At 36.2% G+C, this 18402-nt stretch overlaps 1 protein-coding gene and 1 long non-coding RNA gene across 3 annotated transcripts; both read right to left on the reverse strand.

Annotated features, from left to right (window-relative positions):
- Positions 1–2503: 2503 nt before the first annotated feature.
- Positions 2504–14510, reverse strand: LOC133720738 (nicastrin). 2 transcript variants are annotated; one of them, XM_062147197.1, is made up of 16 exons: positions 14260–14510; positions 13283–13391; positions 13048–13162; positions 12089–12171; positions 11824–11900; positions 11420–11497; positions 10289–10360; positions 10111–10184; positions 8071–8203; positions 7919–7990; positions 6135–6254; positions 5644–5715; positions 4789–4929; positions 3798–3882; positions 3264–3705; positions 2504–3002 (listed from the first exon to the last, which is right to left on the reverse strand). In XM_062147197.1, the coding sequence occupies exons 2-16, from the start codon at positions 13383–13385 to the stop codon at positions 2738–2740; spliced, it is 1932 nt and encodes a 643-aa protein (XP_062003181.1). In that variant the 5' UTR covers positions 13386–13391; positions 14260–14510; the 3' UTR covers positions 2504–2737. The 2 variants fall into 2 exon arrangements, with proteins under 2 accessions (XP_062003181.1, XP_062003180.1); XM_062147196.1 differs by having other exon boundaries at positions 13283–13396.
- A 2042-nt stretch (positions 14511–16552) lies between these two features.
- LOC133721783 (uncharacterized) lies at positions 16553–18139 on the reverse strand. Its single transcript, XR_009852337.1, has 2 exons — positions 17943–18139; positions 16553–17055 (listed from the first exon to the last, which is right to left on the reverse strand). It is a non-coding gene; the product is annotated as an uncharacterized LOC133721783 (long non-coding RNA).
- Positions 18140–18402: the final 263 nt, after the last annotated feature.

Raw genomic sequence — 18402 nt, forward strand, 5'->3', positions numbered from 1 at the left:
CAAGTCTCTCCAAAGATGGGAGTATATTGTGACACACTCTCCATATATGAACCTTAGCTGAATTAGGAATAACTGCCTTCCATAACTTTTTCCAAAAGCTGACACCAACAGACAATTCAAAAGGACTACAAGAAGGAGAAGTAGAGAAGGAGAACCGATAAACAATCTTTACCGTGAATTTTCCATGATTTGTAAAACGCCAAATCACCCTATCAGTAACCTCCCTTGACCATAAAGGAATAGATAAAATAGGTTCAGCCTCATGGGCCGGAAACACCCTATTAATTAGACTAACATTCCAACTCCCTGTATGATGAATCAAATCACTCACCAAATTGAGATCAGTTGCAGCCAAATTACCTCCACAAGGGCGAAAATCTGGCACTCCAGGAATCCATGAATTTGTCCATATATTCACCATTGCCCCATCACCAATCTGCCAGAACATCCCTTGTCTTAATAAGTCCCTTGTGGAGAAAATACTCCTCCAAGAATAAGAAGGAGAAGCGTGAGAAGAAGCAGTCCAAAATGAGCCATCTGGAAAGTACTTAGCTTTAAACAATCGAGCAATCAAAGATTGAGGGTTATTGACCACCCGCCAAGCTTGTTTTGCTAACATTGCTGAATTAAACTCTACCAAGCTACGGAAACCTAGGCCTCCTTCCTCCTTAGGGTTACACAATGCCTTCCATGTCTTCCAATGAATTTTTCTTTTATCTAGCGTACTTCCCCACCAAAACTTTGCACATAATTGGTCAAGATATTCACAAAAAAATTTTGTCAGTTGGAAAACACTCATAGCATAAGTAGGGAGAGCTTGTGCCACTACTCTGATAAGAATGTCCCTTCCTGCGCCACTCAACAACTTACCTTGCCAATTAGAAACCTTCTTGGCCAAATTTTCTTTGATATACTGAAAGGTAGCTGTCTTCTTCCTCCCTACACCAACAAAGAAGACACCTCCTCCTTCATATTATCAGAAACATTTTTGCTAAAAACAACAGAACTTTTATCAAAGTTGACCAACTGACCTGAGGCTCTGCCATATGTTTCAATAACATCTTGTATCTGGTAGCAATCCTCTAATGAAGCTTTAGCATAAAGCATGCTATCGTCAGCAAATAATAGGTGATTCACTAGAGGCGCCTCCCTGCATATTGCAATCCCAGGCAATAACCCCAAAGCTTGCTTTTGCTGATGTAAAGCTGAAAATCCCTCTGCCCCAATCAAAAAAAGATATGGAGACAAATGGTCACCTTGCCTTAGTCCCCTACTTGGAGTCACAAGGCCGCGAGGTTTACCTCTCACCAAGAATGAATATCTGACAGAGTCACCTAATTGAGATGTTTTATTTGACTAAGAAAAAAAAAAAAAAAAAAAAAGATGTGGTGATTAACTGTAAGTAGGTGCAAAAAAAAATAAAATAAAAACCAATAAGTAATGTATAATGGATAGTAGCCCAACAGTTGATCTAGTCTTTCAGGAATTAGTTGCTTGCAGTGGCTACACATGTGCTTGTGCTTAAGAATCCTCTCGCCATAATACAAGGCCGGCTATTTCTACTACATTAGTCTATAGAGAGCTGTATGTCCGTCAAATTAAGAACGAGGTTGTTGATGATGAGAATTTGTCCTTATTCCATAGGATGAAAGCAGCAATATTTTACTTTTACCATCACAACCAGTTTGAGGCTTCTGCACGTCGTGCTCATAGTGTATTGGTGCATGGTCTCACCAGAAGAATGTTGTCACCAAAGAATACAACACAATCAAAATTGGTCTGTGTTCGCGATCAATTTCTAAAAGATAGAGAGAGAGTCGCAGGTAAATGTATGCTCTACAGTTTGTTGACACGTTAAAAAAGGTGACTGATGTTTGAGAAATATTGGAACAACAACAAGGGATGGATCTAAATAAAGTGATGGCTCTGAAACAAGCTCAACTTCAGACTTGGGCAAGCTCTAATACGATGCAAGCTCAAAAAGTGCAAGCACAACCAACAAATCACTGCCAGAAACCATTTGAACCCATAACAATCCCACAACCTTAATTCAGCCTACTACTACTACAAATTCTGAATTTTCATATTTACCTATCACACAGTGTGTTGATTATACTAGTATCTCCTGTTTTTTTTTTTAACAATGAACTATACTAGTTTGTATACTTTATTTAACAGAACAGATTGTGTCAATCAAAATAGATGAACTATAAATTATCTTAAAATTTATATTATATTTAAGAGAATAGGGCATATTAATCAAAACTGTAGGCATTATCCACCAAAAGTTGATAAGAATCATAGGGTCCTTGTGGGTGATAGGTCTCACGTAAACAAGTTGACTGCAGTTGGGCACTACAACCCAAATGTACAAAAATTTCATACAAGTAATGTTATTCACAACGTGCAAAATAAGAGTAAAGTATTAGCTTGAGCAACTAAAATATTTGGTACAGTGGGTACAGTTGTAGAATAACGTACACAATTAAACCTACAAACAAAATAAGAGTAAAGTATTAGCTTGAGCAACTAAAATATTTGGTACAGTGGGTACAGTTGTAGAATAACGTACACAATTAAACCTACAAACTTTAAGCAAGGATGCAGCTCATAAATGCTGGCCAAGAAACTCAGAACAGGGCAAGCATGCAAATAACTAAGAAAACAAACATTTTCTGTATGTTCTCACCATTTTCCATTCATGATCATATTGACAAAATTACAAAAGTTGATTTCATCAGTCACGCTTTAAAGCCTTTGTTAAAAAGGCCCTTGTAATCACTATTGCGAGGTAAGCCAAGACAGTAATGGCGATGCTGCCAAGTAAAACAATATTATCGAAAGAAGAATTTTGGACAGTATAGACTCGGAGCCCAATTGTATTCCAGTTACTTTCTGTCCAAATGGCATCCAACAGCCCCATGGGATCAGAGTTATTTGGAGGCAATACAGTCCAGGATCCAGATTCAAATTTCAACCTTGTTGAGTAAGCTGGAACGTATCTGTATGATCAACCACAAGGATTTAATTCAGTCTGAATTAGCAATATTCATATTTAGTATAGCTATCACCTTTCACAAACAACCAACAAGAACCTTCATGCAAGGCAGGCCAACTATGAAATAATAGTGGATCCAAAATTGTTATATTTATTGTTCTAATTTTATGGGATGTTCCCAAGGGGCAAAGGTTGTTATGTTTATAGAACCAAACTCTTAACAGAATTTATTTAGTATGCTTTTGCTCCATAGTGAGTGAGGTACCTGGTTGTGGAGACAACACAAACTCCCTTTCCATCTGTCTCTGCTCTAATGCAGACTCTACCATCATTGCTGCAATCTTTAGAACAAACAGAGGTAGCATTTTCCTTTGAAATAGAAGTTTTTTCGGCCAGGAAGTTCCAAACAAACCTTGAAATATCACTAACATATCCAATATCCGGGGTGGATGAAGGTTCATCAACGATAACGCCAACATAATTGCTGGGGCAGGTATTCGCTGGTGTTATATAATTTTTTACCAGCTCACAAGAAAGACCTGGCTCACAGTCCAATAGGCAACCCATTAGTTCTTCGACCAGTGAAACATTCACATTGATAGACGTTAAAGCTGAACTGCTTGTATTTTTATTGCCACTGGCAAGAATGTAAAGGGTGCGTGCTACAAGGGAAGCAGCCGCCACAATAGCTGAAGAGTTTATATTTGCTGCACAAATTGGGGACAAAATAGATTTTGGATCAGTGAATTGCATTAAGATGGTCAATCACAAAAGCAAAAGAGCATACAAAGAAACTCACATAGATCATCAAGGTGACTGTGGTAGAACTTGTTGGTGAAGACAGTATCAAAGTCTTCCAATACAACCCCAGAGGTTAGAGAGTCCTGTTAAGAGCAGAGGAGTTAATGCTGGAGTTTCACGAACCCAATAATGAAAGGAAGGCCTCAGTATCTTTTGAACATGTTAGGACATCATTTCAGTTTCAATCGATTCTAGATGTATTCATCTTAATGAGACGTACACCATCAACAGCATGATCCTAGATATATTATTCCTTCACATTTCCGTCAGGGAAAAAAAAAAAAAATCTTATTCAAGTACAGAATTAAGATCTCCGAAAAGAAGAAACGCACAGCTGAAATGAAAGGAAGTAGTGCAATCTAACTACAGAATACTTTATATTGAATGCTCTAATGCTGTTTGATTTAGTTAGTCCTTCTCTATGTTTCAAAGTTAGACACTTCAAGTAGATTGAAGAAAAATAATTCCTTCTCTGCATTTCCGTCATGGGGAACAAAGAAATATTTCTGAAGTGCACAACAGCACAAGTAAGATCTCCAAAAGAAAGAAACACACAGCTGAATGAGAGGATTTCTCTTCTCAGACGTTTTCAGAAACTTTCATTTTCTGCATTTTGATACTGTTTCTGAAATTTAACGCCTACTGATTAAATAAAGTAGTGGACAACTATACCAGGCACATTATTCACTCTAAAACAGTACATAGGACAAGAACAAAAGAAACGAAATTCAGGGATGGACAACTATACTAGAGGGTCTTGTCTTTAAAATGTACCATTTCATCATTTTCTTTGGTCAATCACAAAGCATTGGGTAGGGAGGATATGAACCAACATTTTAGAGGAGAGGTGTGCCCATGAGCTGTGCCCCAGCCACACAACAAAGCATCATGCCGTTTCCTTTTTAATATTGCATCATGTTATGACCATATACATAAACAAGAATAACTGTAACAACAGTAAAAATTTCTATCAATATACTGCAACAAACCTTTCCCAGAAAAGCCATCAAGGAAGATGGAGGTATCCCAGGATTTGAAGCATTTGCAGACAAGACGACAATGTGGTCAGACTTGACTGAATCTTGGGCAATCCTCAAAGCATCCAATGTCTCATTTGTGGCAGAGGAAGTCTACAAAATAAGATATTTAAGAATATAACCATACTGAATGCAAAGACTATTTGCAGATAATGGGGCAGACAGATTCTTTCTTTAATCCTCCCAAGAGCTTCTGCTTTGAAGAATTTATTTAGAGAGAGGAGGCTTTTCACAGGGGCGAATTTGGTGTTTGGTATTTTTGTAGCAATGATTTAATCTAACAGGAATGGTTGATTAATGAATGTTAATTTTAAATCATGATGAGATAACAAAATCTTCATTTGTTTCTAATTTGACATGTTCAAGCAGTAAGAGGATGGGTTGATCAACTGAGGTTTAACTTTCTTAGAATACTGTATAGAGAAGGAAAAGGAACTGAAACTTAGATGTGTAAAAGGGTAGTAGCGTGCAGTGTAAAATGCAAGAATGATTGTTGGGTTCTCATCACTCCTGCACTCAGGCAATTTAACACAACTTAAGATGATTATGGCTATACCATTTCTCCACCATTACACAATTGTGATCACCCACAACACCCAACTGCTACCACCAGAAATTTACCACCAAAAGAGCGTCCTGCACCCAGCATGGCATACTGGAAGTGCATCATACATCCCAGATTTGAAAGTAGTCATACACAAAAGTGACAATAACAATCAACCGGAAGTTTGAAACGAAATACAAATTTGAGGCAGAGTTGCAGAAGTAACAAGGATGTGAGTAAAATTTGAATAACAAATTTCTCACCCCAGCTGTATGAACAAAAAAGTTCTTAGCTTCTTGGTTCAGGACCTTCCCAATGGAACCTATTTCGACAACCTACACAAAAACACCCAATTACCCAATAATTAGCATATTATATATATTTACTGATATAGAGAAAGATCCATGTGAGGTATAAAAACAACAGACCATATAACTTGACATAAACTGCAAGCATATGTAACATGAGTCACAGTATCTCTTGGCCCACTGGGGAGCAGAACAGGAGAGGGATATATAACATGACACATAATTAAAGGGAACTTCTGCCAGAACTCAAAAGGGGGAAGGTGAATGGCAAACTCAGTTTTTTTCTGCTTGATGTGTTTGATGATTCAGTGTTGGGAGGATCTTGTAGGTTTGTCATCTCATGTAAGTGGCCAAGCATAACATTTTAATTGAGTAGTAATAAAATAATACCTTTCAAAATTACAGTATTTGACTTCAACAAATATCGAGAACAAAAGTATACCTACCCTCTCAATCAATGAGTAATTAAGGCCACTAACAGCATCAGACTGCAGATCCAGTTCCAGCAAAAATCTCCTGCTACCAAGATAACCCCAGGCCTCTCCGGTGAAAACAATAAATACAAGCTGCATTAAACTTTAGGGTCAGAAAGGATGACATTTCTGCATGTGCAACAGCAATACAAGGTATAAAAAATAAATAAATATATAAATACACAAAACAAAAACAATAAAACAAAAAACAAATAACCAAAGGAAACAAAAAAAAACGTAAAAATAAAATTAAATAAACAAACAAACAAAATATCATATTACAAATAGTGGGCCAGATAACTACACCAAAAGGATGGCAAAACCCAATAATAACACAGAATCCACACAACAAAACACAGACTGCACCTACACTTGACATCAACTAATGGCTTAACTATTGCATGATAACTTGATGGCCATAAGATTTTATCGCAACATGTTAACTGAATACGTAAAATTGCAGTAAAACAGAAGGTTGGAACATGTGGCCTTGGTGTAAGAGAAAGATTGAAAGTAATGTGAAGACCAAACAACAGCAAAAAATTGAACAATAATTGACTAGGCACGGAGAACAAGTAACTGGGCAGACAAATAGAACCATGTGTTACAATTTAATAAATAGATTTACAAACTTTACAATGGTGAAATAACCACAAAATCTTGAACGTGTTGCATCGCCAATTGAAACCTACAGTTATAAACTACTTCCAAATCTTCAAGGGGTTCTTAATTTTTATACAGGAGCTTCTAAGATGTGCATTGAGGGTGTTTCACTCAATCATTTCTCACTATATTCCTTGAGGCCCCAATCTGTAAAATGTATTATTCTGTTACTTCTTGCAATTGACTTTTGTTCCTATTGACAGAGAATGGAGCATTTATTTACCCAAGAAAGGACCTTATATGCTGGCTTACCAACAGCAGTATACAGGCCAAAAAAAGTAAGAGCATTCAGCCTGCTGATCAATTCTCACAAGGAACCTGTAATTTCTGATGTAGTTTAAGTCCTGAAAAATTAGCTTACTTAATGCTTGTAGGAAATGAAGCTGAGGTGCGGCCATGCTCATGCTTCAGTTCTACTTGGGGCTTAACATGCTCAGCTGAGCTGAAGTATACTCAACTTACACGTTGAAATATAATATTCCTCACATCCACCATTTCTTTTTTTCTCTCCTTTCTTTTCCCCAAAAAATCAACGAAGGGGGAAAGATACACAGTACAGGACTTGGAATTAACAGCATTAGACTGACTCAAGTGAAATCTTGTTTATAAAAATCTTTTTGTTGTCTAGAGCTAGTGTAAAACCGTTTCCCAAATTTGTTCAGAATCCATATAAGAGAGAAAGCCCCTGCAGCTGACATCCATCTTAAGACTCAGACCAAAGAAAAGACACCACACAACTGTATCCACCAGAAAAAAATTAAATATTGACTATTCAAATCTAAGAGATAGAACCATGTTTTTTCTGGGAAAAAGAGAGTATAAAACAAGCAGAGGAGAACTGTTGTCTAGTAACAGCCAAAAGGTCAGTCCAAACCGTATCACTCAAGTCCCCACCTTTTGGGAAGATATACTTAGAAAAGAAATGCACTCTCGGGTAACCCTACATGACCTATCATACATAAGACTAAAATATATGCCATTGGCAATCCTGCATTGGATAATGCAAAATAACCCCTTGTATGATGTCTCAAAAACTGTAAGTTGGAATAGAGAAGCCAGACACTACAAGGTTTTCTACCATACTAATAATTTACCTGTTTATTAAAGTCATCCACAATATTCCCCTTCGAAAGTGCATCAACTGCTGCCAGCAATGAAATCAGTCCCTATAAGTAGTTTCAGGTGAAATTTAGTAGGGCTCATTTTAGGCAGCTTAGACAGTACAAGGAAATAAACACAAACTTACGGATATTGGGGAGTCAGCACCAAGGTTTTTATCACGAAAAAATGATGCTGAATCCATTGATGCTACTGCAAGTATAATGGGCTTGGACTGCTCTGATGATGAAATATTGATCGGGGGAAGCGATGACCAAACACTGCCCTTAATAATGAAGATGCAAAAAATTACACTTCATATAAACTAAAGAAAATTAAGAAAACAGATAGTAATATGTTTTTTGGCTTGTTCAGTAAATCAATTTTTATCAGGAGTACAGTACTAGATATAACTTTCAGGAATTCATTTGCCTTGTCAAACTTGTATGCCTTATTGATCAATAGCTACTGGGACTTGAAAGCAACAAAACCAGTGACGAAAAAAAAAAAACAAAAAGAACAAAGAAAAAACAAAAAAACAAAAGGCAAAACCAAAAGTTAACTGAAAAATAAAAGCAAGTATGCTTGCCTTCAAATAGGTAAAAGACTGACTCTACCAGTGATCTAAATAGCATACTTATGGTAATAAGGTAATCTGAATAAATTTGGTAGTAGGCCATGGCGTGAGTGATCTACTGATGGATTATGAGTAATACAATAACAATAAAATAACAATAACAATAACAATATTAATATTTTCTTTTGAACTAGTTATATTAGTATTATGGATTATGGGAAATACAATAGTTGCCCTACAGATATATGTATAATATGTTTGAGCTGCGATTATTGCTCATGGGAGGATAAATATTACTGATATTATTCAGAGAAGACAACCTTATTGGTGCCTTTTACCCATTCGAGTTTGATGCAATAAAATTGTGGCTAAAAGTTCACATAATTTGCTACTTTGTTGTTCCATTGCACTGTCAATCTTTCTTTGTGGCATTAGGTAGTAATCAAATCCGACCTGAAACTATCTTCTTTGGAGACCCAAAGAGGGGCATGATATTAGGAAGAATTAGCAAATCCTTCAGGTGATGGGGATGGAAAGGAAACAAAAGAATCTTTGAAAGAACTAAGGGTGAGGAGGTGGATCATTTGTGGGACATATTTCACTTTAGATAACGGTATGTTTTAAATTCAAAGATAGCTAATATCAGGCCATTTTTCACAATTGAAATGCAGCCGTGCAGATTTGTAATTAGGGAATTCTATATGGACCCCTACCCCACATTTGCTCATCAGCTCAACTAGGCACCTCACAATTTGTTTCAAAAACTTTACCTTTCGCTTGTAACTTGGAAATAGAAACCAAACAGTAATTGGGAAACAAACACAGTTCCTTATCAAACGCTCCAAAAACTTAAAACTTGTGAATTCAGTAGGTAACCACCAAATACTATATCTGGTAGCTGCCACCAAGCACTTTAAATCAGAGAGAGCCTCCATTAACGATTTCCATTTTAATAATAACTGTTTTATGCAACTATGCCGACTGGTATGTCAATCGCTTTACAGCTAGATCAGGGGACCCTTGTCCCTGCATTGTACCTTTTCTTACTTTTAATTATACAAGTCTGTATCTCCTAAATTTAAAAGATAAAAATAATATATATATATATATATATATAATATAAATCTAGTCGTGATTGGGAACCAAACCCTCCAATTTCAGTGGTTGCTTATCGAACGCTCCAAAAACTAAAACTTGTGCATTCAGCACCAAGTACTACGAAAAGCATCTGGTAGCCAGTCACCGAGCACTGTTAATTGGAGAGGGGCTCCATTAAGAATTTCAATTTTGATTATTACTGCTTTATGCCACTACATGAACTTGTTTGTAACTTGCTCTGCTAGCTAGATCAGGGGATTGTCCCTGCATTGTAACTCTTTTTCTTTTATTTATAAAAGTGTGATTCTCCTAAAAATAATTAAAAATAGAAAGATATCTAGTAGTTTGTATTGTTGACAATATAATAAATAAATTAATACATGTTATTTTAGAAAATATGTTTTTATTTAAAAAAAAAAGATAGGTCTTTTGAATTTCAAAATAAAATAAATATGATATGCTTCTCACATTAAAATGAATATACTAAAATATAACATCTCCCACTAAACTCACCTGTATCCACCTAAAGGAAGGCAAGTATTTTCCTCTAAACAAGATTTTGAATCATGAGTGCCAGCTTTCATTGTCTGATCCAAGCCAAGTGTAGTACAGGTCAGTTTTTGCTATTAAGTGAATCTAATTCCAACAACAAAAAATGTGGTACATAGAAGCAAGCTGAAATATATTATACCTGCATCACTAAATCAAACTCAGCCACATCAGCAGTATAAGATTTCTTGCTCTTCTCATTGTTTAAGGCAGCCTGAATGTAAGTGACAGTACAAATATAGAAATCAATCAAAATGACCCAAAAAGTATACTCAAAATTTTATCAAGCGAACCCAAGGTCAACAGTAGTTTGCATCTTAGGAAAGGTTAATGAAAACTCGGTAAAAAGTGATGGAACTGACAGAAAATTTGCTTCATTCAATGGAAAATATGTGATACATAAGGGAATGGTGAACTGAAATCAAATACAGTGTTAAGCCACGTTAATCTCCTCCTTCGTCCTAGATTTCAGACTTTATTCTCCAATAAGTCAACTGAATCCAGATAAATGGTAGCTAACTCTTAATATGTAATTTCTTAAGTTTAGCTATATGTTTTAATTCTTACCATTATTATTCATTCTCTGTACCTATTTATATCCATCTTAAAGAGAAGAATATAAACAGAAAATTCATCAAGCTCTTTCAACCAGTAATAAACTTCATAAACTTAGATCAAATGATAAACCTATGGCATCAGCAAATAAACTGCAAAGCAACCAAAAGTATGATCTTGAGGAAAAGGTGAAGAAATTGTTAGTTCAATCAGTCATAATGTTTGAAAATTTTATAAAAAGTGTGGAAATCTAATTTAATTCTTCATCCAGCTGGTTCACAGTATTACAATCTTAACTTACTTAGAGGGAAATACAGCAGCGATGTGGTTAGTTGTGTAGTCCAGGTAATAAAGCGTCCAGAAACCTTAAGTCCAGGTATATCTTATGACAAACAATAAAAAAATAATGCACCAAATAGAATTTTGCACTATATGGTGAAAACTTTTGCAGCTGCAAAATCTGCTATTGAAGAAAGTTGAACCACATGGTGCAAGAGTTACACTGTCACGTAACTTACATTTTATTTACCCCCAATATGTCAAACTTTCTGGTCTCTTACATTTTATTTACCCCCAATATGTCAAACAACCGTAAAGATAGCTGTATCTGTTGAAATAGTCATCAGGGCCCACTGGCCTGAGAAGCCATCTCATATCATGGTAAAGAAATATCTAGCAATCTTACATGTATTACAAGAATCTTAAGAACTTGAATTACCTCCTGCAGGGTCAATGTGCTACTCTGGGAGAGTAAGAATACAGGAAAGTTATACGTGTTCCACATTATACCAGATCCCTGCCAATTTTAAAATGTCGAGGCCTCACTTTGTCAGAAAACAAAACCGAAACATAGACATCCTACCAAATATTATCAATTCTAATCTCTTGATTAGACTTCATTAAAATAATAAATGTTCAAAAAGTACGTCTTGTACATGGTTTCATTTTGATATTTTCTTCTTTTTTTTCAACAATTATCATCAACTAACTATATGCGTAATGAACAAACAAGTCGAGCACTTTGGTACAGGATGTTATTACTTGTCAAATATTGATTCATCAAGATAGTTCAAACAAAAGTATTCAACTAGTTAGCAGCAGATATACAAGAAAATAACTCACAATCGGGTTCCATTCGTAGTTGATGCTTCTGTAAGGAGCAAAACCTGATTGTGGGAACTTCAGAGCTGGAGAGAACCCTACACACAAGAAGAAGTGCCACTGTCAGCAGCACTGATAAGAATGCTGAGGGTTACCTCACCTTAGCTTTGTAAAGAAAAATAAAAAGGACAAATAATGCGGAAAGATGTGGCTTCATGTTGTTAATCTAATTTAGACTTCAAGGAGAACATTAAAAATTGTTACCTAGTAGATAACTGCATTTTACCTTTTAACTTATTTTGAATCTCAGGCCCTGATTCTACCAAGACACCAGCTACATTGCTAGCAAAGGTCGTATCATTCGATATTCTGCAACAGGCATAGATATCTTCTGAGTAAGCATAGTTCAAGTTCGAAGAGTAACAACAGAAGGAACAAAGTGATTAATAAAAAGCATCATCCTCAGGCATCGGTTACATATTGACACCAATACAGAATAACAGAAATCTTTTACACTAATACGTAAACAAAACCCAGAAACAGTGATGCATGTTGAACCATGGTCCTACGTTATATAGCCAAGAAATGATGGTATTATAAGCAAAAGACTAGTTAATTCCGCCACAGACCCACAACCAGATGAAGATAATTATCATTCCACTAGGAACCACTAGAAGGTACACAGGGCTTTCTACCTCACACAACTTCTTCAAAAGTTTCTGATTTGAACAAAAATAAATAAACAATGTTTAATGTGACACAAAAATTAGTAGAATAGCAAATCAGGGGCATACTCCTTCTTTAGTACTTGAAAGGCGGAATTATTGTTCGGTTCACTTACCATCTTGCTGTTTGTATCAGCTAATATCTACCAACAGGGCAGTAATACTAGGGAATTATTGATTTAATATGTGTGTGTGTGTGTGCGCGCACACATACATATATCAAGACAAAGAAATTTCATGTTGCTAGCTTGGCTCAACCGAAATTCATTTAGTTCTTAAGATATTGAAAAGTAGTTTCTCAAAATCCTTCAGACATTATGGCAGCAGGTACTTTTTATTCTACAATATGAGGTGGGTTTTCAATTACTTAGCAAATGCTTTCATTTAGTTCTTAAGAGATACTACAGCATAACATGGTTCAACTACGACCCAATATAAGAGACTTAACGAGTGAAGCAGAATATCAAACTTGCAAAAGTGAAGTTTTATATACATAATATATGAAAGCTTATATACATGCCTGGCAAAAAAACTTTCAATTTCATCCACTGAAAGCAGAACTGCAGATAACTGAGTGAGCTCATTAGCATTATTTAGTCTTATAATTGGAGCAACAACCTTCTCTCTTCCAGGATCTGGGAATATAAACAAAAACAGAAAAGTACACCAGAGGTTCATTAGAAGGATATCTGATTACATGTAAAAACCAAGTAAATGAACTATGATAAAAAAAACAAAGACAGTAAAGAACTTACTTGAACAACCAATCTCCCCAGAAAGATTGAGTAGTCGAACACAAGGATATCCATCAATCGTCATGTACATGGAACTCTGGAGATCAGGAACTGACTCCATCATGCTAGTCTGTCCTAAAAAATTTAAAAAAAAAAAAATATATATATATATATATTCAACATAAGCTAATGAATTCTATAAACTTATGCTTTACACAGAAGAAGAAAAAAAATAGTACTACTATATAGAGTGCAAATGCCTTAAGAAAAGGGGCAAAGTAAGAGCATAGGATTAAAATTTGAACAAAGAAATGGTCATATGAGTAGTATTTCCTAATGATCAAGTCAGAAAATCAGCAATTCTATGGTAACCCGGAATACCAATTTACAGTCTGTGTACTCCAGTTTTATCCAGATGAGATGCACTAAGAAGTTTGCTTTACAGTAACTGTAATGCACAATGTGAAACAGGTTTGGACACTAGATTTTTTCAGGCCAAAATCCTTGCCTTTTTAACCAAGAAGTTAGAACCAATCAGTAGACGGTCAGAGCCCCGGGGACAAGGTTCATGTTATCTTCACTAGATTATCAATTATTATGCAGGAAAATGGAGGGAAAATTATGATACAACCCACCCTTTCCTCTCTCTTCAATTTGCTTGTGTATGCTCAATTTGACAGGTAAATGGTTAAAAATCCTGACCCGAATAACAACAGTAGCTCTCATCCTTGTTTTGTGTGTTTTGGATTTAAACAACAACAAAGGATTTAATTCAATTCTGCTAGTGCTGGGAGGACTTTAAAAATTTCATGTTTTCAAATACTAATTGTTTCTACCAAATCAGAATCTATCTCTTCAAATTCACAACTCTACTCGTACTGACATTACAATTCAACATAGCAACAATGAAACAACAAGTTAATTTTGAATCAACAACTGCTTAGAACACAAACGGAGCAAGAGTAAGAAATTGCAGAGAGAGAGAGAGAGAGAGTCACCGGAGAAAGATAGATGAAGCTGAAAACTCAAGAGCAAAAGCAGTTGAAGGAATTTGGTGGCCATAACTGAGCTACTTCTACTCTTGCTGCTTCCAGAAGAAACCCTAGACCATCTCTCTTCCTCTGGGTTGGCTTACAATGGGCTTCAAAAGTCAAAATGCTTCAAATTCTGAGCCACGGGGATCATGATATTTACGCCTCCACTATAATCAGCTTCAGCAAAACAGAATTTCCTTTTCTTTTCTTTTCTTTTTTTTCTTTTTTCTTTTTCAAGTTAAACAGAATTTATTAGGCACCTAAAAGTATTTATTAGATTTTTTTTCTTTCTTTTTTTTTTTTTTTGAGAAGAAGATTTTGTAATCACATAAATACCATGTTGATGAGATGAAAACAATAATAATATCTATGAGTTTAGGCGTACGGGATGAATTTAAAGAAAAATTTGGACCAAATTATATGGGATCCTGGTGGTTTTTGCGAAGAAAAAAAAAAGGACTCGGGTCGTTTTTGGGTTCGGGTTCAGTTTTTATTTTTCTAAGGAAGCCTCCTTTGAGTAGGGTGTGGTTCTGGAAGCTTATGGTTTGAACTTGACCGGCTTAGTTCATTCCTTAATAGTGTCAGATTACTTGGTTACTTAAATTACATCGTTGTCTAATGCATCTTTACTGAGGATTTCTAGGTTTTCTAGGGAGCCCAGCAGTAGCTTATTTCTGTTTGGCCCTTCATAGGGCAGGATATTGTATAATGTTTGCTTCTCACTACTTTTAATGGATTGACATCCCTCTTTAATAAAAATAAATAAATAAAATAAAAAATTAGACGAAATTATAGACAAAATTTAAAAGGTTAGGGCGTTATTTAACAAAATTAAAAAGCTATGAATTATGAGAAAAATTAAGGGGTAACTCGGCCATTATGTCTTCTTTTTTAATGATCCTAAGTGTATATAGACAATATTGCTCGATCTTTTCCAATTAAGCTAGGATACACCTATCCAACTATATCTTACATTGTTGTATCATAATCCAACATTCATTTTTTTCAAATTATGATGTAACAATCACATCACGGTATGAAAAATGCAGAATCGAGAGCGTTTGGAAAAAAAGTATTTAAACTCATTTAGAGATATTATAATCTGTTTTGAACAGCGAGAACAGAAGTAACTAGCTAAACAAAACTTTTCTCTTACCTAGCTCTGCTAGGGTTTGCTCGACGACTGCCGTCTTCGATAAATCTTCATCACCATGATCAATGGTGGTGTACCAATGACTAGGTGGGTGGGGCTCTGTTTCCTTCTCTTTTCTGGTTGGCTTGTGGGTAGAGGCGGCAATGTTTTTCTTCGACGTGTTTCCCTATCTCTTGGCTTCTGCCGTTTCTTTGTTCTCACCGGTGATCTGATCACTGGGCAGGTAATGTCTCCGACATCGCCTCGTGTTCTGTCTTCGCTTAGAGACAGTTCGGTGGTGGATCACTTTGTTCTTAGAAGTGATGGGATAGGATGGGATCGTGTTGACAGCAGGTCTTTGATTTTGATATCGTGTTCGAGTCAAAGTGTTGGTGCCGTGAAGCCGACACTTGCGGCATGGGTGCAACAGTCTGATAAAGGTGGGTCAGATTTGCTCTTTGGCTTCCGGGTTGACAGCTTGTTGGAACAAGATGGTGACGGTCTTGGTCTGGTTCCTTCTGGCGACGATGGTGGCAATGGCTGCGGTGCTGGTGAAGGTGTGACTAGCTACAATAGGCTGGTAGAGGGCGTCGTCCTCCGTAGGGCACAGCCAGAGACTGTGTTCGTAACAGTGACAATTTGGTCGGCAGCGTGGTGGACTGCATGGAAACTAAGGATTCCAGGGTTTCCTATTCAGTTGATGGCTTGGAGTGTTTGGGCCATTTGGGCCTCGAACTGGACTGTGGGCCTCATTCTTGGGCTTGGATAGAGGTTATACAAGGCTTGGACTACCTCTTCACTAGGGGGTTGGATGGATTGGGTCTCTATGGCCCAGAGTACTGCTTAATTTTATCTTAGGTTGCAAAAACCAGATGCTTTGAGGATCATTTTAATTTACCTACTTCGGAGTATCTAGGTTTTTGTTTGAAATAATGGTGCGTGGATTTCCTAAAAGGTGGGTGTACTGGGGTTTCCTGGGTCTTATTCTTGTTTCAGAATAGGTTTTAGGGCTCCCTAAGGAATGATTCTTTCTGTCGACCCCATAGGGGTGTTTCGTTTTTGTACTGCTTGCTGAATATATATAATGGGCTGACCTCTTTTCGTCAAAAAAGAGATATTATAATATTGTGTATATTACAAAAGATAGAGAAAAGTGTTATAAAGGAAACACTAACTTAATTACATAGCGTTTTCAATATATAAAAAAAACCCTAGGAGAGCTTTTCTCTCAACCTAGTCTTCAACGGCGCCCTAGCCTCCTTCCCTAGTTTCCTGTTATCACTCTCTTCTCGACTTCTCTCCATCCGATGGCTTCCATTGATGCTATCACTACAAGCTTCGCTGCTTCCCTTGCCCTCGCTGAAGGAGGCAACGCTCATGACCTTGGAAAGATTGGTGGTGGCCCTGTTCACATGTCATCCCAATCTTTTCTGATTGAAAAACCTCTGACCCGCAAGCCGGTTGATCCTAATGCAGAATTTAGGGTTCAAGAACGGGCTGGAGATTTATTCTTGTTCTCCTTTGAATCAGTACGTGATGGCAACAAGGTACTCTGAGGTGGGGTTTGGTGTTTTGATCAAGCCTTGGTTTGCTTTGAAAACATGCTAAAAGTAGCACACAATTTAACCCTGCAAAATGTAGTTGTCAATATAAAATAAGTAGGGATCTTCAAGCCGGGGATTGAGGGTACACATGTAAATGCATAGACAAATAAAGAATTAATAGAAGTATAAAGTATTATTTACAAAAATAAAACAAAGAATGAAAATATACACATGAAATTAAATGGGGGATTTTAGGTTTTGAAATTACAAATTAAAAGAAACAAAAATTAAAACGTAAAATACATATACAGGGGTGAAAACGTAAGGAAAAAAGATCAAAACCACAATCATATACATGAAATCCAATTACAATTCCTATAGTTGATTTTTATGTCATGAGAAAGAAGTTGACCATGTGAAACGTTAATAAGCAAACGATTTTCCATATTTTACTTTCCTTGAATATTTAATCTAAGTGAAAGCACCTAGATTAAACTTATTGAACATGCAATCATAGTCTAAAAAGCTAGCTAATCAAGAACACATTCAACGCATGAAGAACAAAGAAATGATGTCAACCAAAGTGCACAACCTAGTATGAAAAAGTTCATATATTTGCAATCCTCCTTAATTGATTTCGACTTTTGTCCAAAGCTTTTACTACTTATGATTTAGGGTCACAAAACTATTAGGTGAATTGTTAACCTAAATCTAGCATCAATTACATGCACATATCCTAAGTTGGCCACCAAAGAACATATACATATAAAAGTTTTATGTAATCTAAAATCAATTAAGCAATCTCACATAAGCAACATAGAAATCAACATATAGAATTCACAACTTTTATTCAAGCATAAAGACGGGCTTTAATCTTTGCCCTTAACGTTATTTGTTAACTAGAATTCATAACTCTACGAATCAAACCAAAAAAAAACTAAAAGTTTACAAGGAAAAAGATAAGGTTACACCATGAAGGATGAATGATGAACTTGTAGACGTTGAAGCTTGAAGATCTTGAAAGCAAGGCTCCTCAAGAGATACGGCACAAAGTGGAAGATGGCTAGGCAAGATGATTCTCACGGCTCCTTCTCCTCCTCCTCCTTGGCTTGAAGATGCAGAACTAAGAACTAGAGAATGGAGAGAGTTTTTGGCATATAAAAAGAATGAAGGAATGAATGAATGAGTCATCCAGGATGCATCTATATATAGGAGACATCTAGGCTAGGCCTTCTGGATCCTTCTTTTAATTACTAGAAATTTTCTGATTGATCCACACAGCATTAGCTAATCAAATAATTCCATGTCATCCTTCTTGTGTCATCCAGCCAATGAGAAGCCTTCAAAATAGCATCTTAATTTTAGGGAGATTATTTTTGCCAAATTTCTTTTCCCGGAGAAGAAATTGATAGAGGTCTAAGTCAGAGAGGT

Source organism: Rosa rugosa, chromosome 7 (assembly GCF_958449725.1).
Source record: "Rosa rugosa chromosome 7, drRosRugo1.1, whole genome shotgun sequence".
Taxonomy (NCBI): Eukaryota; Viridiplantae; Streptophyta; class Magnoliopsida; order Rosales; family Rosaceae; genus Rosa; species Rosa rugosa.

Excerpts from the sequence above, each read along its gene's own strand:
- LOC133720738 (XM_062147196.1), bottom strand. The coding sequence starts at position 14,323 with ATGGCCACCAAATTCCTTCAACTGCTTTTGCTCTTGAGTTTTCAGCTT. Across the intron at positions 10,361-11,419 it reads GCACATTGACCCTGCAGGAG|GCTGCCTTAAACAATGAGAA; the intron begins GTAATTCAAGTT and ends ACTTACATTCAG. Across the intron at positions 3,003-3,263 it reads TGTGTTGTCTCCACAACCAG|ATACGTTCCAGCTTACTCAA; the intron begins GTACCTCACTCA and ends TTGATCATACAG.